Source organism: Meles meles, chromosome 15 (assembly GCF_922984935.1).
Source record: "Meles meles chromosome 15, mMelMel3.1 paternal haplotype, whole genome shotgun sequence".
Taxonomy (NCBI): domain Eukaryota; kingdom Metazoa; phylum Chordata; class Mammalia; order Carnivora; family Mustelidae; genus Meles; species Meles meles.
The window spans coordinates 58,562,463-58,589,151 of record NC_060080.1 but is presented as its reverse complement, the minus strand read 5'-3'; the positions used below and the strand labels follow the sequence as shown (position 1 = coordinate 58,589,151).

The 26,689-nt window shown below is 46.6% G+C and overlaps 1 protein-coding gene across 2 annotated transcripts in view; it reads right to left on the bottom strand.

Annotated features, from left to right (window-relative positions):
* Nucleotides 1-10,915: 10,915 nt before the first annotated feature.
* The window catches only part of SERTAD2 (SERTA domain containing 2), a 114,789-nt gene continuing 99,015 nt past the window's right edge, over nt 10,916-26,689 (bottom strand). For both annotated transcript variants that reach the window (XM_045979637.1, XM_045979635.1), the window contains exon 2: nt 10,916-16,200. In XM_045979637.1, coding sequence (XP_045835593.1) covers nt 15,258-16,196 — 939 coding nt within the window. In that variant the 5' untranslated portion in view covers nt 16,197-16,200 and the 3' untranslated portion in view covers nt 10,916-15,257. The remainder of the gene's footprint in view (nt 16,201-26,689) is intronic.

Here is a 26,689-nt window from a genome sequence, read left to right as displayed (position 1 = left end):
AGGGCCCTCTGGGAGGGTGGGGGGGGAACCATGCCCCACCTCTCTGAGCTGGTGTGTTCTTGGGGGTCTGACTCCACCAAGGAGGAGACAAAAGTCCCCCCCTCGCTGAAAGGCCCCTCAGTCTCTCCTCCTTCCCTTTCTAGCAAGTCACACTCCTCCTCAGCAGCAGGGTAGCATGGCCAGCTGGCACTCAGTCTCTGGACTCAGTCCCTGTTCTTCTGGAGCCTGACCTCTGAAACAGACCCCAGCAAATCTCAAAGAAACCCTGTGAGCGGCCCAAGATAACAGGTCACTGCCAGGAGACCTGCAATGTCAGTGAGGCAGGGAAGGCTCTAGGAGGAGACAGAGCTTACTCGGAGCTCCAAAGGACAGGCTGGGTCTGGTTAGGTACCCAGGGAGAAAGGACTCCAGAAAGAGTCCATGGGGCAGGAGACAACAGGGTCTGGCCATAAAGAACCACCAAAAGTTAGAGCTCTGGAGGAACATGGTAGGGTGTAAGGAAAGCTATTCTGTTGTTAAGTGGAGGACAGGCGGGTAGAGGTGGTAGCCAAGAAAACAAGTAGGTATTGCTGGTGCAGAGACGTTCCTACTCAGCCCTCTGCCTCCAGTAGAGTACCTTTCTTTTTTTTTTTTTTTTTTAAAGATTTTATTTATTTATTTGACAGACAGAGAGATCACAAGTAGGCAGAGAGGCAGGCAGAGAGAGAGGAGGAAGCAGGCTCCCTGCAGAGCAGAGAGCCCGATGCGGGACTCGATCCCAGAACCCTGAGATCATGACCTGAGCCGAAGGCAGCGGCTTAATCCACTGAGCCACCCAGGCGCCCCTAGAGTACCTTTCTTGAACAATCCATGCTACTGTCCAACTACATGGTTGTAGAGATTTTGAACTTGGTCCTTAACACCTACAGGGAAGACATATTTCCCTGTTGTTCTATGTCAGGTAAATCAGGCTGGTCGGAAATATGATATCAGTCAAGTTTTGGAGTGGGGTGGGAGGAGGCAAGCCCCTCCCCAGAATGGTACAAATATCTGGGTCTCTGAAGACTATTGCTAGGAGGTTTATATGCCAAAGGAAATAAATGGGTAGCAAACAAGGAAATAAATAAATGAATGCGATGACCTCACATGCCAATAAATGTTATGAAGAAAATAACACAGAGCTGTGTGCCTGGCTAAGGGTGGGGGAGGGTGGTCAGGGATGGGCCACTTTGAGGAGGTGACATTAGAGCTGAATCTTGGAAGATGAGAAACAACGGCTGATCCCCATGTAATTATGGAGATTTAACCTTTTCTGGGGGGGGGGCTCTACAAAAATACTAATTTCATAGGGTTTAACAAAATGCAAGGATAGAGAGGAAAGGCACAGCAACTGCCAAGGTCCTGAGGCAAAACCAAGCTTGGAGTGGTGGTCCAACTTCGGAAAGTTTAATGGAGTCATGGGGCACCAAGCAAGGGAAAGACTTAGGAAGAATGAGGTTGGAAGGGAGGACAGGTCAGGAAAGGAATTGGGAATATTGAGGGAGAAAAAAAAAAATTAGGGTCTGACCACTCAACCTCCTGATTTACAATAAAGCTATGGTGATCAAGACAGCACTGTAAGGGAAGAAGAAACACAGATGAGTGGAAGAGAACACAGTACCTGGAAACAGACCCACCCCAATATAGTTAACTAATCTTTGATAAAAGAGCAAAGGCAATTCAATGGAGAAAAGATAGTCCTTTCAACAAAAGATCCTAGAACTGAGCATTCACAACACACAAAACGAATCCAAGCACAGACCTTGGATTCTTCACAAAAATCAATTCAAAACAGATTATAGACTTAAATATAAAATGCAAAACTACGGGAAACTTCTACAAGATAACACTGGGGAAAATCTAGGTGGCATTGGGTTTGGTGATTACTTTTTAGAGAAAACACCCAAAGTGTGATCCATGAAAGAAAAAATTAGAAAAGATGGACTTCATTAAAATTTAGCATTTCTGCTCTGCAAAAGACACTACTAAGAGAACAAAAAGAAGTCATAGAGGGAAGAAAATTCTAGCAAAGCGCATATCTGATAAAGAACTAGTATCTCAAATATACAAAGAACTTTTCAACAATAAGAGAAGAAACAACCGGGGCACCTGGGTGGCTCAGTGGGTTGAAGCCTCTGCCTTCAGCGCAGGTCATGATCCCAGGGTCCTAGGATGGAGCCCCACATCGGGATCTCTGCTCAGCAAGGAGCGTGCTTCCCCCTCTTTCTCTACCTGCCTCTCTGTCTACTTGTGATCTCTGTCTGTGAAATAAATAAATAAAATCTTAAAAAAAAATAAAAGAAAGAAAGAAAAGAAACAACCTAATTAAAAATGGGCAAAAGGGGGCGCCTGGGTGGCTCAGTGGGTTAAAGCCTCTGCCTTCGGCTCAGGTCATGATCCCAGGGTCCTGGGATCGAGCCCCGCATCGGGCTCTCTGCTTGGCAGGGAGCCTTCTTCCCTTCCTCTCTCTCTGCCTGCCTCTCTGCCTGCTTGTGATCTCTGTCAAATAAATAAATAAATAAAAATCTTAAAAAAAAAAAATGGGCAAAAGATCTGAATAAACAAATACATCAGATGACAGATAAGCATATGAAAAGATCATCAACATCATTTGTCATTATGGAACTGCAAATTAAGGGGGTATTACTACACACCTATTAGAATGGCTGAAGTCCAAAATGCTGACACCACCAAATGCTGATGAGAATGTGAAGCAACAGGGACTCTCCTTCACTGCTGGTGGCACAGCCACTTGGGAAGACCAGTTTGGCAGTTTCTTACAAAGAATACTCTCACAGAGCCTGGGTGGCTCAGTTGGTTAAGCATCTGCCTTCAGTTCAGGTCATGAACTCAGGGTCCTGGGATCAAGTCCCACATCAGGTTCCCTGCTTAGTGGGGAGCCTGCTTCTCCCTCTCCCTCTGCCTGTCGCTCCCCCTGCTTGTGCTCGCTCTCTCTCTCTCTGTTAAATACATAAATACAATCTTAAAAAAAAAAAAAAGAAGAAGAAGAAGAATCCAGTCTGAGACGGCTACATATTATAATGTTCTAATTACATGACATTCTGGTAGGCAAAACTATGGATCTAGAAAAAAGATTAGGGGTTGCCAGGGCCCAGTGGGGAGAGGAGGGATGAACAGGTGGAGAAGGGGAGATTTTAGGGTAGAGAAGCTATTCTGTATGACACTGTAACTGTGGACACTACATTAGGATTTTGTCAAAATCCATAGAAGTGTACAACACAAGAAGTGAGCCCTAATATAAACTGTGGGCTTTAGGTAATAACTGTACTGCATTAATATCGGCTTGTCAATTGTAACAAATGTAATATTCTAATACAAAACAATATAATGGGGGAAAATTTAGGGGGGCAGGGAGAAGGGGATATATGGGAACTCTGTACTTTTTTTTTTTTTGAGACAGGCAGGAGCAGAGGGAGAGAGAGAATCTCAAGCAGGCTCCATGTCCAGCACGGACCCAGATGCCAGGCTCCATCTCAGGACCCTGAGATCAAGACCTGAACAGAAATCAAGAGTCAGCCACTAAACCGACTGAGCCACCAAAGCCCCTAGGAACTCTGTACTTTGGTTACAATTTTTCTATAAACCTAAAGATGCTCTAAAATGGGTAAACTTTATTAATAAAAAGTCTTCAAAAGTAGTTTAAAAAAGATTTCTGCTACCCACTTCTCTCTCCTTCAGGGCAGGGCTGGCCCACCCACCTCCCTCAGCCGCAGCAGCACCACCACCTCCCCACTCCCAACTCCCCCCTCCACCCCCCACCCCCCCTACCCCACCAAAGCCCTTCAGGGGAGGAGGGCTGGGGCAAAGTGCACAAAACTTTCCTGACTGGGAAAGGGAAATTCCCCACCTGGAAACAGGCCCAGCACATGCAGCATTCTCCCAATCAGTTACCCGTCCTAGAGTGATGGCCCTTGGGCCTGCTCCCTCCAGACTGGAGCCACTGGGACCCCACCATGCCATCCCTCAACAGCACAGGTGGTGGGGGTGAGGATGGGGGTGGGGGAGACTGGACAAGTGCCTGGTGCGTGGACCTGGTCCCCTTGCCCAAGAGCACAAGGCCGCTGAGAGGGTGCAGGTCTAGCCCCTTCTCCTCTCTGAAGGATGCCCCAGCTTCGCCCATGAGGGATGAAGGGTGGAGGAAGTCAGGTCACCAACACAGGGGGATAGAAAGCACATCCCAAAAGGGCAAGCAGGAAGCCGCCCTGAAAAGGGAAGTCGCTGGTAATGACACCTATCTTACTGCGCTGTAGTGGGGTTAAATGAGATACTTCATGGAAAACAAGAAGAGACTGAGTACTGACCGACCACAACCGTTTGGTGACTCAACCCACGCCTGTCCTCAACCCCACACTCGGCACCTCCATGTGTGGTCCATGGACCGGTGTCTCCCGGAAGCCTGTTAGAAACACAGGTGCTCAGCCTGCACTCCAGGCGGGCCCCCCAGGTGATCCACATGTATATTTTGGGGAGCACAGTGATGATTTCTATTTCTAAAGGGTTATTCTGCTGCTCTGCTGAAGACAAAGGATCCAGACAAGGGTGGGGGCAGGGAAACAAGCTAGGAGGCGGAGCCACAGGGCAGCAACTGAGTGGAGGACAGAGCATATACCAGGCAGAGCGGGGCAAGGAAGGGCTCAAGAAGGACTCTGAGGACTCAGGCCTCATCAGTTAGGGGGTGGTGGCAGCATCTACTGCACTGGGGACACTGGGGGTGAGCCAGTAAAGACTAACTGAATGAAAGAACAAACAGCGGGCTTGCTGGCCTGAGCTGCCCCTGAAGACCTCCTACTGCTACCAGCCCTCAGACAAGCTCACAGGTTGTTTCTGACTGGCGAGGGATCTGTCCCCTGGTTTGTTATGACCCACAGGGATCAGTCTCATGGGGTGGGAGCCGTTCTGGCCTCTGAAGTTTCTCTCTTGTCCATCCTATTCTTCCTTGGAGCCCAGCAGAGGTGGTTGGCAGGCCAGGGAGGCAAGCTGCTAGGATTTGGGGATTCGAACCTCCTCCTGGCCCCACATTCCCCCAAGGCAGCTACAGACCATGTCCAAACCTCGCCTGGCAGCATCTCCACAATGACCCACAGTGTGGCCCACACCACCTGGACAGTAGGGGGCTACATCCCCACTGTGCAGAACAGAGTCCTACAGGCACACATAGAACTCTACTCTGAGACCCCATTACCAGCTATACCACCTTGGACAACTTGCCTAACTTTTCAGGACCTCAGTTTCCCCAGGTGGATTAGTGAAAGTGGGACCAATGAGTCCAGTGTCTAGCAGAACGAAGTTGCTTTAAAGAAGGTAGTCTCCCCTCCCTTATCACCCTGGACATAAGCTCTTGGCCTGACCCCTTAGCCAGCCCTCACCTGGGTCCCAAGCAGCCTCTTGCCTACACTACGCAGTCCATTTGCAGATCACTTAGAACAGAATGACCCAAGACTCATCCAGTGTCCATTCCCCGCCAGCACCACTGGCTCCTGTCCTCTGCCAGGTAGACCTCTCTCCTCAGAGCCCACCTTGCCCCGCACAGACCCCCCACCAGCTCACCCAGGCCTCCCCTCTGCTTAGAATCTCTCTCCCAGCCTGTAGGCCAACTGCACTCAGTCCAGTCAGAGCTGCTCAGGCCAACCTGGAAAAAAAAAACCTCTTACTCTAACTGGCTCCACAACCAGGTGGCCAGGGGGCCCCAGGTAGGAAGCTGGGGACTCAAGGGCAGCACCAAGGCCCTTGATGAGCAGGTGAGCCCCACTCAGAGCTCCCCCTCCTCCTCCCAATCTCACCAGGATCACTCAAGGGTCTACCCAGTTCCCCAGATCCTAGGGCAAAGAGACCTGTGCTATCTACAGACTCTGGGGCAGCACAGCTGGCTTGTAAGTACAAATGTAGGAGACAGACAGACGGAGGCAGACAGACTGACTGAGACAGAAGGGGCAAGGAGGCAGACCAAGAGACTGAGAGTCAAGAGATTGAGGGAGGGAGCGATACCGAGAGAGAGTGGGAGAGAGAGATGGAGAGAGGAAGACTAAGATCCAGCCCTTGGGCAGGCGACAGCAGGAGCCCAGCACCAGCAAGGCTTTGGGGCAGCATCCGGAGTGGCAGGGGGGAGGGGGTGTGGGCTTAGGATTTGTCTCCAAATTGGAACAATTCAGCAAGTGCCTCACTCTCTTTTAAGTTGATGTTTGGGACGGCACTGTGGGTCCTAATCAGGTCTGATAAGCTGAACTGAGGTAGACCACTGGCGGTCCCCTTCTCTGAGCTGCTTCTGCCCTCCTCAGCTCTGGGGAATATGTGAGTTTGGGGAAAGAGGAGGGAGGCTTTCAGAGGAAAGGATGTCTGGAAGCTCTGAATGACTTCAATTACCCCTGAGTCTGCTCCAAGACAAGGGGTGACTTCGAGCTCCCTGCCTTGCTGTGGATCACTATTCTTTCATAACTAAGTTTCTGGCCAGTTTCTTTGAAATGCCTGAGGGTAATAAAGGTTGGAGTCCAGAGTTTGACCAGCATCCCTCCCCCTCCACACACACATTGCACCTGGCAGCCTTGGCCCCCTCTGTGTACCTCAATTTCCCCAGGTCTGCTCAGCCTCCCCCATTGCCCCCCCCCCATCAGAATCATCATGAAAATCACACAGAGTGACTGAACGACGGGACCAAGCTGCACACAAGTGTCGGGCTGATTATTACCATAGCTGGAACCTGTCCAGACCCCAGGATGCAGTCCCCACAACGAGTGTGGGGATTGCACTGCCTTCCAACAACACTATTTCAAAAGCCCTCAGCCACCTGGCCCTGTTTTCAGGCACTTGGCTGGGAGAAAAGTGACTGAAACTCCTTTCCTAGAGGCAGCCTGACTCTGTACTTTAACCCACAGCACCAGTGACACACACGTCCAGCAAGGATCCCAACCTGAGAAGACAAGCAAAGCCAGCCACGGGTTGGGTGTGTTTGTTTGTGCTGGGGCAACAGCGCTGTTGGGAGACATTTCCCCCGTGCCCCACCCCTCCCCCTTCCCTCGCCAGCCTCCAGAGCCTATACTCCTGCAGCCATCGCTTGTCACTGCTGAACAATGGGCCCTGCTAGCAGCTGGTAGCTCAGCCTTGGGGGGGGGGGGGCGGTGGTGACTGCTGTAGGCTGTGGGGCTGGGGCAGCGGGAGGCTCTGAGGGGCTTCCCAGCTCCAGGGACAATGCTGGCATGTGTGCCTCCCGGGTCATGTACACACCGTGCCCTCCTCCTTGACGCCCCCAAGGCTGGCACCGGTGCCCTCAGAACAGTGGGCTCCTCCCACCCAATGTTTCTGTAAAATCCCCCAGGCCTGGCCCCAGCGCCCAGAGATGCTGCTGGAGCCCCCAGTCTTCTAACTTGCAGCGCGGGAGAACCACGGTCCCCAGAGTATGTATGTAGGCCTGCCCCCTTTCATTGCCACTGAGCCAACTGAGTCTCTGAAACGGGAAGTGCCTGTAGGAGTGTCTGTAGGAGACAGAAAGACGGAGTCTGTCCAAGGTCACAGAGAGCCAGGATGAGAGAGAGTAGGGGTATTCAGCCCTGGAGAGCAGCCCTAACTCCTGGTTCCCTGCCCCTCATGGGACCATCTTCCTCTTGTCCCTCCAGGGGATGCCTCAGAGTGCCAGTGGGATACACACCCCAGCGAAGAAGAGGAGAGCTGAAGGGCTTGTTGGAGGTCAGGCAAGTGAAAGAGGTAAAGCTCAGACTGGGATGAGATCTCCTGACTCCTTCCCCCTGCCCAGCCTCCAGGCCTTGGCCTGGCCCCACATCCCCCATGACACCAGATGGGCCCTAGGAAAGGGTGCGAAGGGGTTATGGTGACGAGTCACAATCCCAGCTCTGCCGCTTGCTGGCTGTGTGAGCTCTGGGAAGTTTCTTAACAACCTCTCGGAGCCTGGCCTCCTTCCTCTGCAAAGCTGAGGAGGTAGGATAAACCTCCGAGGGCTAGGGCAGGGACCATGAGGTCACACACGCCGGCACTCATGTACACGCGAGTGCTCAGTCAATGGTAACCCTGGAGACTGTGACTCGCGATTCAGTCAAAGCTTCCTTTCCAAGCGGAGCAAGAGGAAAAAGGCAATAGGCACTCTGGGCCCCCAGATTGCCACACAAGCCGGGAGCACAGTCCTCGGTAAACAAACAGCTGACCACCATGACGACAAGTACGGTGTTGGGAAATGGTGGTGTCCCCACAAAACACGCCTTTAGCATTAAGACGCCCCAGCTTTGCTTTATGGCTCGACCTAAAACACTAAAACACCACAGCGAGCAGAGACGCGGGTTTGAGCCTCGTCCACGGTTTCGTTAAAGCTGCAGCTGCCATTTCTTGGACTTCTTTTCTTTAAGATCCCAGAACTAAGTGCTTTACACATATGGACTCATTAAATCCCCACCATTGTGTGAAATAAGCTCAATTGTTACCCTCATCTTACCTGTGAGGAAGCTGAGGCACGGAGAGATTCGGGAGCTTGCCCCAGCTTACAGGCTGTAGACGGTAGAGCCGGGATTCAAGCTCAGGCGGTCCGGTTGCAGAGCCAAACTCCGAACCCGGATGCCGTGAACTGTGGCTTGCATCAGACAATCATTACTTTCTCGGTGTGCGTTTCGGCTTTCATTTCTGTAAAATGGGGCCTTTCCACGGCGAGCGTTGTGTCTCCGCCTCCTCCGCCATCTTTAGCTCTAGAAGATGGCCGCTCTCGTGAGACTCCGCGCACCGCTCGGTCTCCTCCAGCCCTCGCAGCCCCTCCTCCAGCACCTGGAGACGCCTGTCCCGAATACGCGCTGTATTCTGTCCACGCGAGCCTTTGGGTACAGGGGCTGGGCCCTGCGGCACTTTGGGGCCCCAGCTAGGATCAGACACCGACTGAGGCATTATGTGGTTTGCAAACATCAGGGTCTGGCAGATTTTTTCTGTGAAGGGCCAAATATTTTAGATCTTGGGAGACTTGGAGTCTCAGTGCCATTGCAGTAGGACAGCTGCACAGATGACCGAATGTGGCTGTATTCCAACGAAACTCTACTTAAACAAACAGACAGTCCACAGGATTTGGCCCAGGGGCCATAGTTTGCAGACCTCTGGCAAAGATGAACATCAGGAGGTCACGGAGCCCAAGGGAGTGGAGGAAACAAAGGGTGCACAGCTCACCTAAGACCTGGCAGGACTTGCTGAGAGCATTTCCATAAGTTTCCAGAGCCCTCTAGCAGAGGAAGACGTCAGTTCTGACTTGGGGGGATGCAGAGAAAGCTCATGGATGGCACTTGAACTTGGCCTTGGAGTGATGGGTAAATTTCTACAAGCAGAGGGAGGGGCATGAGCAAGGATATGTGTGCTGGGAATGGGGCATCCAGAGGGTTGGGATAGGAGCCGGCCAGGGACCCAGACAAGGAAGGCTGAGCTCTGGGCTTCTCCCATATGGTAAAGAGAACTATACCCTTTTTCCTTCTTTTAATTCAACATATATTTCGGGTGCATACTTTGTGCTAGGCATTGCTGGGGGCACGAGGAAAGACAATATTCCAATTTTGCATCTTCATTGCATTGTGAAGATTTTCGAAAAGATTTATCTTGCCCTCACAAGCACAGAGTGAATGATTTTCCAAAGTTCTGTCTCTAATTAATAGCAGCTGCTCATATTCCGGAGACAAACCTCTCTACTGAGCAGCAGATTCTTATTTCTAGCTGCCTAATGAGTATCTTCCACTGCAATGTCTGGAAAGAGCTCGTCCTGCCTGTTCTCCTCCCCTAGATTAGTTTGCTACAGCTGCTGTAACAACGTACCACAAACCGAGTGGCTTAACCAACAGAAATGTGTGGTTCTGGAGGCTGGAAGTCAGAGATCCAGGTGTTAGCAGAGCTGGTTCCCGCTGAGGGCTGGGGGAGGGGCAGATCTGCTCCAGGCCTGTGCCCTAGCTTCTCGGGGTTGGCGGGCAGTCCTTGGTGTTTGTTGGCCTAGAGGCATATCACCCTGTTCTCTGCCCTCATCTTTACCTGGTGTACTCCCTGTGCACTTGTTGTCAACATCTCCGCGTCTTCTAAGGCCACTAGTCATATTGCATTAGAGCTCCCCTAATAACCTCATTTTGATTTGATTATCTCTGTGAAGACCCTATTTGTGTATTAAGGTCACATTCTGAGGTACTGGGGGTTAGGACGTCAACATCAATTTTGGAGCACAGAATTCAACCCCTAACCTCTCCCTAACACCAACTCCCCCAAATATCCCACTGGTGGTTGAATGGAACTCTCATTTTATAGGACCTTCACATCTAGCTCCATTCCCTCACCAGCTGGTATGGTGGGCCAGAAATGCCTGAACCACTGGTACTCCGTCAACTCTAACATCAAGGATGTTAAAGAAAGTGCTGTGGCATTGACAGTAGATAGGAAGCAGTTGCAGGAGGGAAGAGGGCCGGGGTTGGGGAAGCTGTGGCAGGGATGGAAAGGAGGCAGCCAGGGAGCATGGACACTGGGGAACAGAGTGGCTGGGACAAGAGGGAGGACCAAAGAAGAAGGATCCGCCCTGAGGGGAAACATGGTTGAGTGTGGGGTGGCCACGCTTGGCAGATACTTAACTCCAGAGCTTGGGAGGGAGAGGCAGGAGCGGCAAACAGGTCTTCGTTGTCCTGAGTGGATTGGATCCCACTGGGAAAGAGAGAGCTGGGGAAGATAAGTGAGCACCAGGAGATCGAGAAGGGTCCAAGAGGCAAGGGAGAGAACCAGGAGGGAAATGTGCTCCTGAGGCCAAGACAGGGCGAGAAGGTCAACTGCACCAACCCCCATACAGGCTGAGGGTGGGCTGTTCCTTCACACCAGCGAACTGTGACATTAGAGCTGGTTGTGCTCCAGTCAGAAGCAAACTGCAAACACGCCTTACTCATCTTTTAACTGTTTATTGTATAATATAAAACTACAAAAGTAAGACTGCTCATTTCCATGTACATTTAATCTGTCCAATTGTTCAGATTACAGCCCAAACCTACATGTGAATACAGCTATCTGGGTTCCGATGTAACATCTGTAATATTGCATAGAAAAGGCACAGCTCTCAGGTCTGTGGGGGAAAGGTTACACCTCCTTTTTGACAAAAGCCTTCCTCAAAAACCATGCACCAAACATCTCACTATGTACATATTTTCCAAAATCTTGTATTTGCTTGTCTGGACTGTATTTCTCTTCCAAACTTGTTATCCCCAAAACACGTCTGCAATTTTTATTGGCTTTGTCTGCCACAGCATTTGATACTGGCTAATTTTCAAGAACCATTCAGACTCATTCTTAGAAGCACTGAGGACAATTGTACACAAGCAGGACGCACACAGTTCGCTGCCTTCGGCAGTTACAGGAAGTTAACCATTCACGGCCAGAACTGGGTAAATATGCTCTTTTCAATGTTTTCAGAAAAGGTATAAAGGTCCAATTTGTAACAGCAAGGTTTTTAAATTAAGACAATTCATATAGAGGGTAACAATTGCTGCACAAAGTAGAGTTTTGTTGTCTTTTTTTTACATCTGTCATCTAAGAAGGCTGCCCTGTGGTATTCATAATTCATTGTTTACCACGAAGGTGGTTAATAAATTTAAGCTTTAAAAACGATCTGTAAGATGATACTTTGGCTCTTTGGAGCTTATTTATTTAAGAAATTTTCCTTGATTGACCTCAGGGCAGTTGGGATACTCCACGGGGATATGGCAATAAAAAGCTCAATTGATAAAGACACTCGAGGTGTAGCGGAGGTTCTGGCTAGTTCTCACCCTTTGGTGTGAACGAGGGTGTCAGTGTGGCTGCCCCTTCTGTCATCAAGAGAAAGTGTTACTAAAAAAAGTTTAAAAATATCAACCCTTTGATGCTTGATTTTCTTAAAAATTTGGAGGTATTGAAACATTCCTCATCCATACCCTTTGCATATTTCAAATAGACCTACATTAGAGAAGAGGCGAAAACTGGATGTGGACCGTGCATACAAGAGAAGATCCAGGGGTCTGGCTCGGACCCCCTTGGAACACAGACTGACATTCCTACCAGAGAATACATTCCTACCATACATTCTTGCACATGGTACGATCCAGATGTTGTTAGAGCTCCACAGTCAAATAAATATATTTACACAGAAAAAAAAAAAAAGGAATAAATAACTTATGAAAAAAATCACTTCAAATTCAAAGCTCTTATGATTCTGCTCTCATCTTGTCATTTCATTGCACATCACTGTCAATAATTTTCCTCTCCCAGCCCACCCAGCATGTCTTTCTCAGAAAGGCACCTCCAATTGCCAGGCTGAGTCCGGATGCCACGCAATGTCCTTTAGGAAGGGGGAAGGCACGAGAGCCAGGTGGCATCTGGAAGCACTCCCACACTCAACCTGGGGCTTGGAGATCACACCCAGACCCGCATTCTTCCCTGTTGGAACATCACTTTGTGAAAATAAGACAACAGTCACTTGGACACTTGATGTTTTTGTTCTTTGAAAAATGGGCCCCTAATTTCCCACGTCTTCCTCAACAGACCTGGAATAGCAAGCATTTATGGTGAGGGTCCAGCGTTAAAAAGCATTTATTTGCCTGCTGTTGTTGGGGGTTTTTTGTTTTGATTTGGAAGCCCAGCCTTACAAATACGAGAGAGTCAGAGAACCATGTTTGGGCAACATTTTGCTACGCTTATTTGAACTGTTGCCCAACATATGGGATTTGTTTAAACACACGATTTGCTAATCCAACCAAAGTACAGTTGTTCTAAGTTACTGTAAATCAGTTTTTAACAATGGCAAATCAACCGCCTTACCCTGGTATTGTTCAGAATAATCAACACTATTGTGTCTGTACACGTATGTATGTGCGTGCGGCATGTGGGGAGTTCGCCGGGGGCCTCCTGTTATCAGAAGCGCGGCGCCTGGGCTGCCTTTTTCTCCACAGGAAGAGGAAGCTCTTAAAATGGACAGGCACAGTGACACCGGAAGCATCTACAACAGGCCTCACCTCAGCTAGATGGTCCCTGGTCCTGTCAAAGGAAATGCCCCATCTGCAGCAGGGAGAGGCGTCCAGGTGGAGGCTGCTTGTAGGAGAACAAGTGCAATTTGATCTCTCACTGCTCTACTGAGGGGAAGATTAGCCTTTGAAAACACATTCAAGTGGGGGAAAATGTAAATTCGAATATAGAAAAATTCAATCATACCATACACAAATCTTTTGCTTAAATGAGCAGTTCCTTCATCACAAATGTATTTGCTCTGCCATGTGCATTATAAAAATAAAACTATCTATGGCTTGTTTAAAGTGCCATTTTATAAAGCTGTCTTTTTTAATTGGCCAGAAAGACTCAATTTTATCCATGGCAAGAAGTGAGCAGAATTGGTGACTGAATATTGACAAATGACCAACAACAAAGACAACAACAATAACACAAATCCCATAATTTAAAAATTCTTAAATAAATATAAAAGTTATTCCTAAAGAAGCCATCTGCATTTCAACAATATAGGTTGTAACCAGCTAAAGTACCATTGGAAGAAAGAAAAAAAAAAACTGAAACGAAAAGGCCATCAACAATTTCGGCAACAAGCATGATACATTGCAAATGTTTTTTTTTTGTTGTTTTTTTTTTTTTTTAAATTAAATATACACCACTAGGAATAAAAAGCTACTTCTCAAGTGTCCTGGGGGTGCGGGGCAGGGGTGGGGTGGAGGGGAAGCAGGGGGAAGGAAGAGGAACATGCATAGAGAGTCCTGTCTGTGTATATGGGTAAAACAGCCTTGTAAAGTGTAGTTAAAGCAGTTGATTCGAGGAAGCAACCAGATTGGAAACTGTGACATAATGGTACCAACTCCAGGTTCAAGAGCCAACGGACATTACAAGACAGCACCCCAGGCTGGGCCGAGGTGAGCTGTGCTCACTGTGGTGATCACGAAGATGCCATTTTCAGCACTTAGCAACAGAGGGAACAAAAGCTCTAGGGAAGGAAAGCTGGAAAAGACAACTGAGCAACACAGTGGATGCCTTCTGGGGTAGTTTCTTCCTTGTGAGCTCTAAGCATTGCAAATAGGGTTTAGTTCCACAAAGAGGTCAGTTACTTTTCAGAAAATTTTGTTCTCATGTAAAATTTCAGGTAATCGTAAAAATTACGCCAAAAGGGAAAGATCTGGGTTTCTGTTAAAAAAAAATAAGAACAATTAAAAGCACAAACTTGGCATAAATACAGTGAGTATTCAGTATCAAGAGAGGGAGCTAAAGAGAACCATCATTTCAAACCTTCCCCCACCCCAGCTCCACGGGCCATCTCCCGCCAACTGCTTAATGCAAGTTTGATGAGCAGACGTGGCTCTGGCTTTGGAAGTCACAGTGCTGGCGGGTGTTCGTGCCAGGGGGTCGGTGCCTGTGAAATTTGGGTGTGATATCGCCTGGCCCTTTCTTAAAGCAGTGTGTGTGTGTGTGTGTGTGTGTGTGTGTGTGTGTGTTTGCATTTGGGGACATCAACTGCGGGTTAATTTGATCCAATTTTCTCTTTGCACCAAACACATATAAAACATTACAACTCTATAAAAGTACAAGTGCAACTTGTACATCTGAAGTTTGCAGGAACTATGTGAGCAAATCCTATCAAAATAGCTATCTCATATGTATAAACAGCATTTGTTTTTAGAAAAACAATATCATAAACTGCAGAATCTGTACAAAAATATAAAATAAATTTGGGCAGCAGTTTCTAAACAGCCATGTAAATGCAACACTTAGGAGGAGTAGTTAATGCCTCTAAAAAGGCTGAATTGCCAAGTCAACCTATACAGGGCGAAAATGCCAGAAAAGGTACTGAGATTATCTAAATAATATATATATATATTTTTTCTCTTTTTACCTCTTGCAATAAAACTTATAGAAAAAATAGACAAATATGCACATGCAATTTACAGCTTTTCCAACTTATTCCTTGTGCTTCACTTGAACTGTTTATTTTTTCATTCAGCATAGCAACATTGTCTTCCAATGTAGTCTTTCCTATTCCAGGGCCGTAGGTCTCTGAGAACCACTCAAAAAAGCATATTAAAAGTGGTCATACGTGGATGAAGGCACTCCAACTCTGCTCAAAGCAAAAACTAGTGTGATCCTTGTGTAAAACGATCTTTTTCTCTGAAAAAGGCAAGCAAGGGTGCATGCACAGTGCAGAGAGCTGGGGGGTGCGGGGACACTCGCAGGGTCTGGGCAGCGCAGGCACCGGTCTGGGGCTCTTAGGAGCCGACCAGCACCTCCATGATGTGGTCCAGCTCCGTGAGGTCCATTTTGAAAGGCTGACTCGGGGCCACCGGCTGGCTGCTGTAAGGGGCCAGAGTCTTGAGGAGGTCGTCGGCCGACACCGGGGCCATCTTGGAGGCCGTCCCTGCCGCGGACGTGCAGGGGTCGAAGTCATACATGGACGTGTCGATGTCTGCAAACAGGATGTCGTCCAAGGTCAAGTCTGTCAGAAAGCCCGTGGACGTCGTGATTTCAAAGTTCCCGGGCAGAGAGTCCATCAGCTTGGGGTCGTCGGGCCTCGGGACGCCCGGCGCGCCGGAGCCCCCTCGGGAGCTGTCGGGCGCGGCCGCGGTGGCCCCTGGGGAGGTAGATGTAGGACAGAGCTCCTCGATCTCGTCCAAGGCGGAGGAGAAGCTGTCCTTCTCCGGCGGGGGCGCTGGAGCCGGGAGTCTGGCAGGAGCCGCGGGCGCGGCCGGGGAAGTGCAAAACGGGGCGTCGTCCTCATCCTCGAGCAGCGAGGCGGGCGTGAGGCAGGCCTCCAGGGGCGTAGTGCTTCCGAGGTCACCGGCCAGGGCCAGCGCGGGCGGAGGCGGCGGCGGCGCCGGGGCGCTGAGCGCGGCCGGCGCCTCCCGGTAGCTGGCGCTCAGCGAGTCGGGCGGGGGCGAGGCAGCTGAGGCCAACACAGGCCTCAGGCTACCTTCCTGTTTGAGCTCCTCCTGGATCCGCCGCAACATGTTGTTGATCAGAACGGTCTTTTGCAAGCTGGGCTCGGTGAGGGGCCTGTGGTTATAGAGTTTCATAAGGGAAATGTTGAAGATAGTCTGGCGCTGTAAGGTGTAAGACACCTTGGATGGACCATCGGAGGGAGACACGATTTTGCCTTCCAGCCCATCTTCATGCTCATCAAACTTCCGTTTTTCTCCTTTACCCAACATATATCTGCAAAGGGGAAAGGAAGGAAGTGGAATTAATCACATGAAAACGAATTTCTCCCCTAAAAAAAAGGTGCTGATTCGCGATCAGGAGTTGGGACTTGAGTTCCTTGCCCAAGGTTGGTTAGAAGAGATGAATTAATTGGGGGAAGATCTTTTGGAATGCAAGAGCATTGGGAAATCTACCTTTGTATGCTGGTGGAGCAATTTTTATCACTAGGTAGTCTGGTGAATGTATTTCTTGAGAAATGTGTACGACACAGACAAGTTAAACGTTACCATGGAAACCATGATTTTGACTTTCTCCACTCGTGCGCTTGCATTGGCTTGCCTAACATTACCATGCAGGTTCCATTTCCCTCCCCCAAACAGACTTATTTTTAACGCCCAAGAAAACACTTGCAATGCTATGACCTAACAGATAAAGGTGTCACAGATTACAGCTTGAACACATCTTGAATGATTAAAAGAACCTAGGTAGGGGGGTGGGGGGAGAAGGGCATGGACAATTTTCGTAGAACGCTGTGTGCTTTCAAAATGCCCTTTCCTTCCTCATTATGCGCAGAGCTTTTCTGCCTGTTTGGTGACATGTGGTGAAGCACTTGGCCTGTGTCAAATGACCACAGTGATGGAGCTGCCACCACTTTTCAGCCTAGAATAAAGTGGAGGAATGTGGCTTTCCCAGCCCTAGTGCCAATGGCTAAATTTGACTGCATACAGTTACCTCTGAATGCACTGGACGAATTCAAAAGTAATTTATTCTGATTATAAGCACTGCCGTTTGAGTTGGGAGACATTTCATAACAAATACCTACTGTGATTCCAGAGATACATACGTATTTCAAAAAAAACAACCACTTGCTATCTCAGACCTTGAGTATGTGGGAATGGCTTGAATTTTAACTCCTGCCCCACCTCAGGTGCTGCTCCCAACCTAGGCCGCCTCCTTGCCTGCTCTTGCCTCAGTGAAGACCCCCTCAGGGGGCTGCACCTTCTGGAGAGTGGTCCTACCTTTCAGAACTTCCACCACCAAGACCACTGGCCTTCGCCTCATAGACCTCACTGGCTGACCATTAATCAAGGAAGTTGTTCTTCTGCCATCCAGACCAGGAGACATGGTTCTCATTACTCCAGACCTGTGCTTCCTACCCACATCCCCCACCTCTGCAGCACTTACCCGCAGAGGAGTGTTAATAATCCTCCCCTCAGTGCCACTCACTCATTGATCTCTTCATATACAAGCAGTTTGTACTTATCCGATTTTTCTTCTAAAAGCGACTTGCCTTTACTGAATTGCTTCAGCTGATTCACACAGAGCCTCGCTGAATCCTTTATATTTTACTCATTCTGCATCTATGCTATCCTGGGCACTCTGCCAGAAAGAGGGTAGTCCGGCAGATGAATAAAGCCTGGTCTTCAAGGGGGTGAAAATCATCTCCTACACCTTATTCTCATTTTGAGTTGAGTTCATCCTAAAGGAATAAGACTAACCATAATAAAACTCACAGTTCTTCCTTGTGACAATTTGTTGAGGAAGACCACGCTGCCCACCCTCACCCCCCCAAGCAGACAAACATGCGGGTGGTCACGGGGCACACGAGTTCCACCTGCAGTGGTTGCCTCCACATGCTTCAGTCCTTGGGAGAGAACAGCCACAACCCAACAATGCCAGTCAGCTTGAGGATTTGTTAATGTTCGTAAAGAATGTAAGTTACTTGTATGGAACGCTCTCCCTCATGGAAACATTAAGACAATGGATGTCGATCACAAGGACCAAAGACCAGTCCCATAATGTTCTATGAGGCAAGGAAGATATGGTGGTAATAACTCCTGTATCTACTACTTCACATGACAAAACATTTCCTATTGTTTAGTGCGAGAAAGTCTCATTTGTGTATATACTTTGCATAGAACATTTCCCATCTAAAGTATCTGCGCTCATTTTAACTTGAGTGTGAATCAGAGAGGAGGTGATTTCATTTCACATTACAAAACACTTTCTCCTTTATGCCTTAGAAGTGTTACTGGACGACTGTGTTTTGAAACAGTTATACTGTTTGTTATCTGCCTAAAATTTAAGCATTTAAATATTCATTTCTAGGAAAATTTCAGTTTTGCCAAAGAGCTCACCAAGTGCATTTAATTCTCATAAAGCTGGTAGATGGTCTATGTTATAGGTTATAATGTAATAGTACCGAATACATGTAAATCTGTGTGAGAGGACACAAATGCAGAGAAATATACTCCCAAACAGTGTTGCTCAAAGCGTGGTCTGCAGAAGGTGCCAGTCTGTGAATTGTTACTGGCTCATGAGGAGTTAAACAGAGATACTGTATTATTTAGAAACATTAAACAGCATATTTACAGAGTAATTGTATGTCTGTAAGTCTAATTTCTAAAATGAGGCTTCTGTTTTTGTCTTTGTACTTAAATTTCATTTTTCTATTAAGTATTTTTATATTTTACATAAGTATTCATCTATGAAAGAAAAAACAAACAAGACAGTTCTTCATCACAAAAAGTTTGAGAAGCACTGTCCTCAAATGTAAACCAAAATCAAATACCAAACAACTAAAAACAATTAGTAAGCTCACTGCCACTTGGAATTTTTATTGGTTTTCTGAAGGAGAGGAAATAGCTAAAACAGTGTAGGCTTTTCTTTGTCTTCTAGTCATCGATATAGGATTGTCTTTTTAAATACTGGTTGCCAGAAGAAACAATAGGGCTTTCTCAATAACTTTCTCAGTAAGGATTACTTCTCTAGAAATTATCACTGAATCGGTAAAACTCGAATATTTACCAAGCATACAGTACTAGGCATTTAGCACAATTCCCATAGCTGAAGGAGATCGGTGGTGATGTTTTCGAAGAGATTTCAATGTGAGAAGCACTTAATTTCCAATTAGAATGATCCAGCTGGTCAGAGCTGTGTGATAATCCTAATGATTTAGGAACAGCCTGATAAGATGTTGTAATGCTGGAAGGGGAAGGAGGAGGACCCTTGTAAGCAAAATCTGTGGGCAGGACAGACAAATCGAAGCTTGGATGCTTTTCAAAAGTGTAAATAAGAGCCCGTGACAGAGTGTCTCCAAGCAGGTTAGCCTTCATTTCACTATGGCATTTTATGAGGCCAGGCTGGCTCCACACACCCAGCGAGACTGCAAAACACACACAATACTGATTTGTAATCCTGGTTCTATTGAGATTTTTATAGAAAGGAATAAAATGCAACATGATAAAATCCAGTCCACCTTTTTGCTTAAAGGCTTTAGATTTAAAAATTTTTTTTAAAGGTTGAAGTTTTTCCAGAGTTTGAGTAAAACATTGAGTCAAGTGTTGCCACTGACCACGTTCAGAAGAGGCCTCCAACTCCTCCAGGTGGGAGGTTTTGAGAACTCTCGCTCTCTCTCAGGGCGGGTGTTAACGACCACCTCCTGGAGCAGGGCACAGTTCAGAGAAGGAAAGACCGGTTAACCACTCAAGAACCTGAGGGCAAAAAGCCAAATGGTGTCCCTGGGCCTGGAGCCCCGCTAGCCAAATCAGGGTCAGCAGCTCCTCAGAAGCCTCTTTCCTCAGGCAAGCTAAGAAAATAACAAGAGCTCTTTAAAGCCCAGGATGGTAGAAGCATGTGACCTTTGAAAAGGCCTCACGACTGGGGCTCATTAAGTGCTTCAAGGTTAACCCTGGAAGAGAGGGTGTTCTGCTGTTCCTGACTCCCAGACCCTGGCTGTGCGGCACTGACACCACACCAGGACAATGGACCTGAAGTTCACCGAGAGGAGGAGCTTGTGACAAGTGTGGCTTCTAGGCCATCCAGAGACCTGACACCAGTCTTTGTCTCCTCTCTTGGCTTGGGAAGACTTTAGGCCAAACCACAGGTCTTCTACCCCATTTTTCAATCAAAAATCCAAAAAGGACCCTGAATTTCAGGGCTGGTTAGAGACAACCCCCCCAATGGAGGAAGGAGAGGGTTGCTTCCTCCCTTTCTGCCCCTCCAAAAAGGAGCCTGAAGCTTACCACAGACACTTCTCTTGGATATTCGGTGGTTTTTAATATAAGGTTCATGATAAAACACCCTTCTTTCCAATAAACCTGTTAGAAACAAATGCCTAGAATCCTGATTTTCTTAACATAAATTTTAGCCAAGTATTTACTAGAGCAAACTGAGTTTTGAAGATAAAGAGCAACCCATGGGTAGCAATATAATGAAAACTTCTCTTCCAGAGTTTTCTAGTAAGCTTAACATTGTATACAACTCTATATACCAAACCCAGCTTTCAATTGCACAACTTTCATCAGAAAGGACCTTGTCCTCAAAGGCTACAATCTGCTTGGGCAAATGATCAAAAATAACAAAGGGTCACTAAAACATTCCTCAGAAGAAAAAGGACCAGAAACACAGGGGCCTATATTACCTCACTATGGGGGAGTTTGCACTTTCAAATTCTTTTCTTAGATTTATTTATTTGAGAGGAGAGAGCATGAGCAGGGGTGGGGGTGGGTGCAGACAGGCAGAGAGGGAGAGAGAATCTTCAAGCAGACTACCTGCTGAGCCTGGAGTTGGATGTGGGGCTAATCTCAGGACCCTGAGATCATGAGCTGAGCTAAAATCAAGAGTTGGCTGCTTACCCAACTGTGCCACCTAGTCGCCCCTGCATTTCCAGATTCTGAGTGACTCCCCAGAGCAAGGCATGTGAGAGGTTATTATGGGCTGGGGTGATGAGGCGAGACTTTTGGAGATAGGATTTGAGATTTAAATTTAAGGCGGGATTGTCTCTTAAGGCCTGTTTCCTAATCCTGACGGCAAACACAAGGAGGGCAGTCTCTGTCTCGTTCATCTCTGTATCCTCAGGACAGGGCAGTCTCGGACACACAGAAGATGCCCCATCAACAGCTGCTGACTAAATGAATGGTGAATGGAAAGAATGAGGAAAGAGTCTGAGGGACAGCCAGGGAACTGAAAGACATAGAGATATGGGTGTCTTTGTCCCTGACTGTGAACTGTGCATGGATGGGAGGGTCTGAGAAAGAGGAGAACTGAACAGACCTCAGGGGAGGCAGCTGTACAGGATGGGAAGTCGGTAAGGCAAAGCGGTGAGATAGAGGCACATCCGGTGGGCAGGGAAGCCTCGGCTCAGAAGGCTGTCTCATGAATGCCTGTCACACTTCTCAAATTTGGGCAAGTACTAGACTCACCTTGAGGTGAGTAACACAGAAGGCTGACCCCCTGCCCCCAAGATTCTCATTCAGCAGTCTAGTGTGGGACCCAAAAAGGCATTTCCAGGTCTCCAGATAGTGGTGGTCTGGGGACCCTATTTCATGAACCACAACTTCCTCTTTTTCCCCTCCAGCCTTTTCATATTTAAACCTGTGGATATTGTTACCCAATTAATCTTGAGTCCAAAGGTCTTCCCTATTTGTGTCTAAGCGAGTAAGGGAAAAAAGAGAAATGAACAGAGTTTTTGCAAAGGCAATTGACACATGGCATTAAAAAAAAATAATAAAACCCAATTCTATGCAGAATTAAGGTGTCTTTGGCTCAATTTAATGGTAGAGTCCAGCTTCTCAGCCTGATACATCAGATCCCACTAGCTCAGTGGGACCCAAATTCTTCTTGCTGTGATCTTAGAGTGCAAGGTAGTGAGGCCTCAAGCCCAGCATCCAAAAAGGAACTGAAACAGTACCTACATGTTATCTATGTGTTACCCATGTATTAAAAGGCTAACGTTTCATAGCTTTTATATTGTTAAGGCATTAAGGGAAAAATGCAAACTTAAAAAAAAAAAATCAAAAGTTCGCTTTAACTTGGTGTTTTTTGACTTTTTAAAAGCTATGTTTTAAAATTTTTAAAAAACCCTCTCCTTTGATGCTATTTGAACTGTCAAAAATAAGTGTTACATTTAAATTAGGATTATTAAATCTGCTTTCGAAAACTACTACTTTCATCATTCTCCCCCCACAACCCATTGCTTTAACCTGCAGGCTTCTCCACAGCCCTCTGTGGCCTCCCACAGACAGGTCCACTGATGGCAGGGCTGCTGACCCAGCATGCCCACTGTGTCCTGTGGTGGTCTGAATGGGAAGCCTCCTCAGCCCACCATAAGGGCTGACTTTCTGACTTTCTATGTATGGGTCAAAAAAGGATGTAAATCTTTACTTCAAAACACCTCAAGGCCCAACTGGTTCATACCTTGTGCACATTTTCAAGAGCCTGTTCCAATTTCCTTTTGTACTAGTAAATAAAAACTAAAAAGCCACTGTTTTCCCTTCTCGGGATTGTAGCAGGCTTCACAATTAAGTGATATGTTGTTTTAAAAGTCAGTTAACGAGGCAGAGCTAAGCCATGGTATCTGCAGTCAGGGAAGGGTGGCTACGAGGTGGGCCTGGTTTCTGGGGAGCTGGTCACCAGCCTGTACGCTTAGGATCTATGCACGTATCTGTAATAATACTATACTTTAATAAAAATGTTTTAAAAACACTAGTTAATAGCTCTCAAGAAAAAGGCTCCCAGTTCAAAGGGGAGCTTTGAGAAGCCATATCCCTAATCTTTTCATCTGCATCCTCCAGTGTGACCTCCAATGTGACTGGCTGCTGAAGGGCACAGAAGTACCCATGCTGACACCAAAAATCATAAAAATGAGATATTTACAGTGATGCCAACAATTCAGAACAATGGTTTGTCCTCACAGATCAAGCTCATTTGAAGAAAAAAGAAGCTAAGAGAAAATGTGTAACAAGTGTCTTCGAAAAGGCTAGCAGGGGCTATTTCCTCATCTGACATCCTGTGCTGCCAAAACCCACTGCCCTTTAAGTGGAAAAACACTTTCTTTCAGTTTCTTTTGGGGGTAGTGGTAGAAAGAAGGAGTGTCCCTGGCAAAATTATTGTGTGTGTGACAGACTTCCAAGACCCAGAGAGAGGCCAGCCAGAGAAATGGCTCTAAGACAACTTCTGAGACACGGAATATTCTCATTTCTCTTCTCTGCACCCCATATACATGCCTTAAGATGCATCCTGGATCCTGTTTTTGAGGTGGTCCAAACAGAGAGTTTCTGTGCATAAGAGAGGACACCTCCCAAGAGCCACAGGGCACAACTCTGAGAAACGGTTCTTCCACCGTCAGACTGTCACACAGCAACTCCCAGGCAGGAAGGAAAAGCCTGATCCAACTTTAATGGGGGGAAGCCACATTTGCTTAGACAACTTTCTATGCTGTTAAAATGTTACACCTTAAAAAACACACACGACTCAGAACTCTGATGATGTCTACGCTTCTAACACCCTTCCTCCTACAAGTAACAACAAAACACACCAGGAAAACAAAAAGGCCACCCTGAAAAGGACATGGTAGGTGGGGCATAGAAACAGCAAACAGAAGCAAGCCCAGTCCTCCAAGGGCTCACTATCTACGGCTGTGCCCTGTGCCTTGCTGCTCCTCGCAGTGGGGCCAGAAACCTGAGTGCAGGGGTGGGTGGTGACATGGGAGGGCGTGGAGAACAGGAGGGTGTAGAAAGGGGTTGGGGCTATGGAATCAGCCCTCCCAAAGGCTGCCTTCAGACCCCAAAGTGACTGCCTCTGGCCTTGGGGAATGGCGGAAACAGGGGCAAAATTCCAACGGGGAGAAAGCCTCTCTGCTTATTTACAGACAGGGTAAGAACTCCCAGAAGACACTTGGTGGGGGGGGGGGGGATGCTAGTAACAGAACCCCTAAAGCTGCGTGCCTCCGGAAAGTTTATTTTTTTTTAAACAGCAAAATAAAACAAACAAACAAACAAACAAACAAAACCCAAGCAAAGCTCATCCAGGATGAGGTCCCTGCAGTAACATCCATGCTAATTGGTAAGTAAGACAAAGCCTTCCCTAACAAATCAGCAATGCAATTATGAAGCCAGGCACTAGATGAAGCCAGTTAGGCGCACTCGGGCGCTAGTCTGCAGCTGTAACCCGACACCACTGTTGGCGGCGGCGCCTCCTCCCGGCTCTGCCCGCTGTGCGGGGGGCTCGGGGCCACGGGGCACCGGCTGCTCGCCGCTGGTCATACACCGCATTGCCACGGAGACCCAAGGAACAATCCTCCCTGTCTTCCAGACAGCGCCCCAAAGCCTAGAGATAAAACCGAAACCCCGCCAGGAAGTCCACCTCTCACTCAACCAAAAAAATAAAGAAAAAAACAAAAACTTTTACTGTTTGGGAATGTCTTCTAAAGTCCACGTTTCAAGAAACTCTAGCTGTTCCCTCTCAGGATTTTCACCTCTATGCTTCCATTAAATTGAAGACCCTTTCAGACACTTTTGGTTTGTCAAATACCGTCTTTTCTCTTGGAAAAAGAAAAGGAAAAATGTAAACGCGGACAACTAACTGCATTTAGTTGGCAAACCAGACTTAAATTCTGGGAGAGAATGTTTCGAGAGAATATTTCTTCGGACTATACTATGGCCTTGTTAATAAACAGCTGGAAAGAAAAAAGGGCTTTTTAGAATGTAACTGTTAAGTAGTATAAAATGTTTCTAATATCCTGTCTTACTGGATCCTCTACCAGCTAGGAATTTTAGATTTTGAGGCTAAGTCTTAAGAAGCTGGGGGGGGGGGGGTGACACACCAGTCCCCTTCTTCCAAAGACAATGGAAATTCTAACAATTATTTTATTTTACCTAAGGATTCTGGCTAAAAGCACCACACCCTTAAAGTAAAAGATTGAGCAGAAATATACAGATTCTGAACGTAAGTTAACAAAACCACAATCAATACATGATGCCTGGATTTGCGTTTAAATCCTCGAGAAAAAAACCTGGTCACGTAGCTAAAACAAAATTGACACAATGTTGACAATTACTGAAACTGGATAATAAGTATGAGGGGATACATTACACTGTTCTTTTACTTTTAAGTGTCTGGAATTTTCCATAATAAAAAGTTAAAAACACATACACAAGACACATCAATACATATGTTTAAAATGTTACGAATTTAAAAAATCAAATAAGCACAATAAATTATTTACACCCTCAGCTAGAACTATTCTATTAACTTGATAGGTTAGTTTACACAGAAGAAAGCTAGTATTAATGCTCCATGTAAACAAGCATGCCCAGTACGAGTCAACTCCTTTCAAACTCTGTAAGACAGCACATCACATCCAGCCACAAGGAGGCGCAGCAGAGCAATAAGGCGCCCCTGAAGTCTGATTATTACTGCAATTCTACCTATTCATCTCTCGGAGTATACAGACTTCCGAGATTGTTCCCAAATTACAGTCTACACAGAACAGTGCTAAGCAAGCCAAGAGCCTTGCCAAGGCCAAAGTGAATTATGTTATGCTATGGTGCAGACTCTGAAAATACTGTACGTAGAAAAGTTTGCTGCCTGTATATAGGTGACACTGATGTCTCCAAAACCATGGTTAATGCCCCTGGAGGGTTTCTGAAGTGAGAACAAACAACAACAACGACAAACATACAAACCCAAGTCATAACGTGAGGACTTGGAAAAGCCAACAGTTCAACATCGCCAGCAGGGGTCCTAAAGTAGACTCCCAACCACACAGTGAGTTAGTCTCAAGGTTAGCATCAAGAATTTTACCAGTATTGAAAAGCCTTCAATAATCCTACTGCCTCTTAAGAACAAGAAACTTTGGGAAAACTTCATAAAGGATACTAGGGAGGAGCCATTTAATTGTAAAATGTAACAAAGTTAACCTTAGAGAGATAATGAAACCGGTTACTGTGTAACTACTTGCTGAAATTTTTTTCTACTCAAATTATAAGTTGAGGTTCTATGTTGTTGTATGTTCCATACTAATGTCCATAAGCAATTAACTATTAACACCAATCTTTCCATTTGAAACTCTGTAAATATAAACAAATTATTTATGATAATTTATAATCATTTAAATTATGACACTAATTCATACTAACTTGGTGTCAGGAACATCTTTAACATGCTGAATCTAAAGACTTATAATCAATTATGGAAAAACATTCTTAGATTTTAATTTCTTTCTTTCCCTTCAGAGAATGTGCCTGTAAAGGATAGCCAGCCTTGCTTGCCCCACCCCCATTCCCGTGCATAATGAAAATATTTTTTTCTCCTGTATTTATAATTGCTTGGATGGGACTCTGGTTTCAACCCTCCTGTAGCGTCTTTTCCCCAAAGATATCTTGTTTTTCCCCTCACATTAGAGACCCGTAATAAACAATGGCAGGGGGAATAAAAGGCTTAGGGTAGAAATCCAATGCTTTGACAAAAGTAAGTGACAGTTCTTTGTATTTTTTTTTTAAGAGGATCATCAAATCTATAAAACATTCACACTAAAACAGGCAAATGTAATTTGTTAGAATGAATATGTATAAACTTAAATAAACTTTAAACAAAAGGTTGCCTTTCAGGTTTTCTTAGTCAACTACCTGCCACTGAATTAAACTAAGAAACTAAGTATGTATACTACATCAGGAAGCATTTTTATAGAAGTGTTTCTTAAGGGCCATGAGTAGTTTTTCAT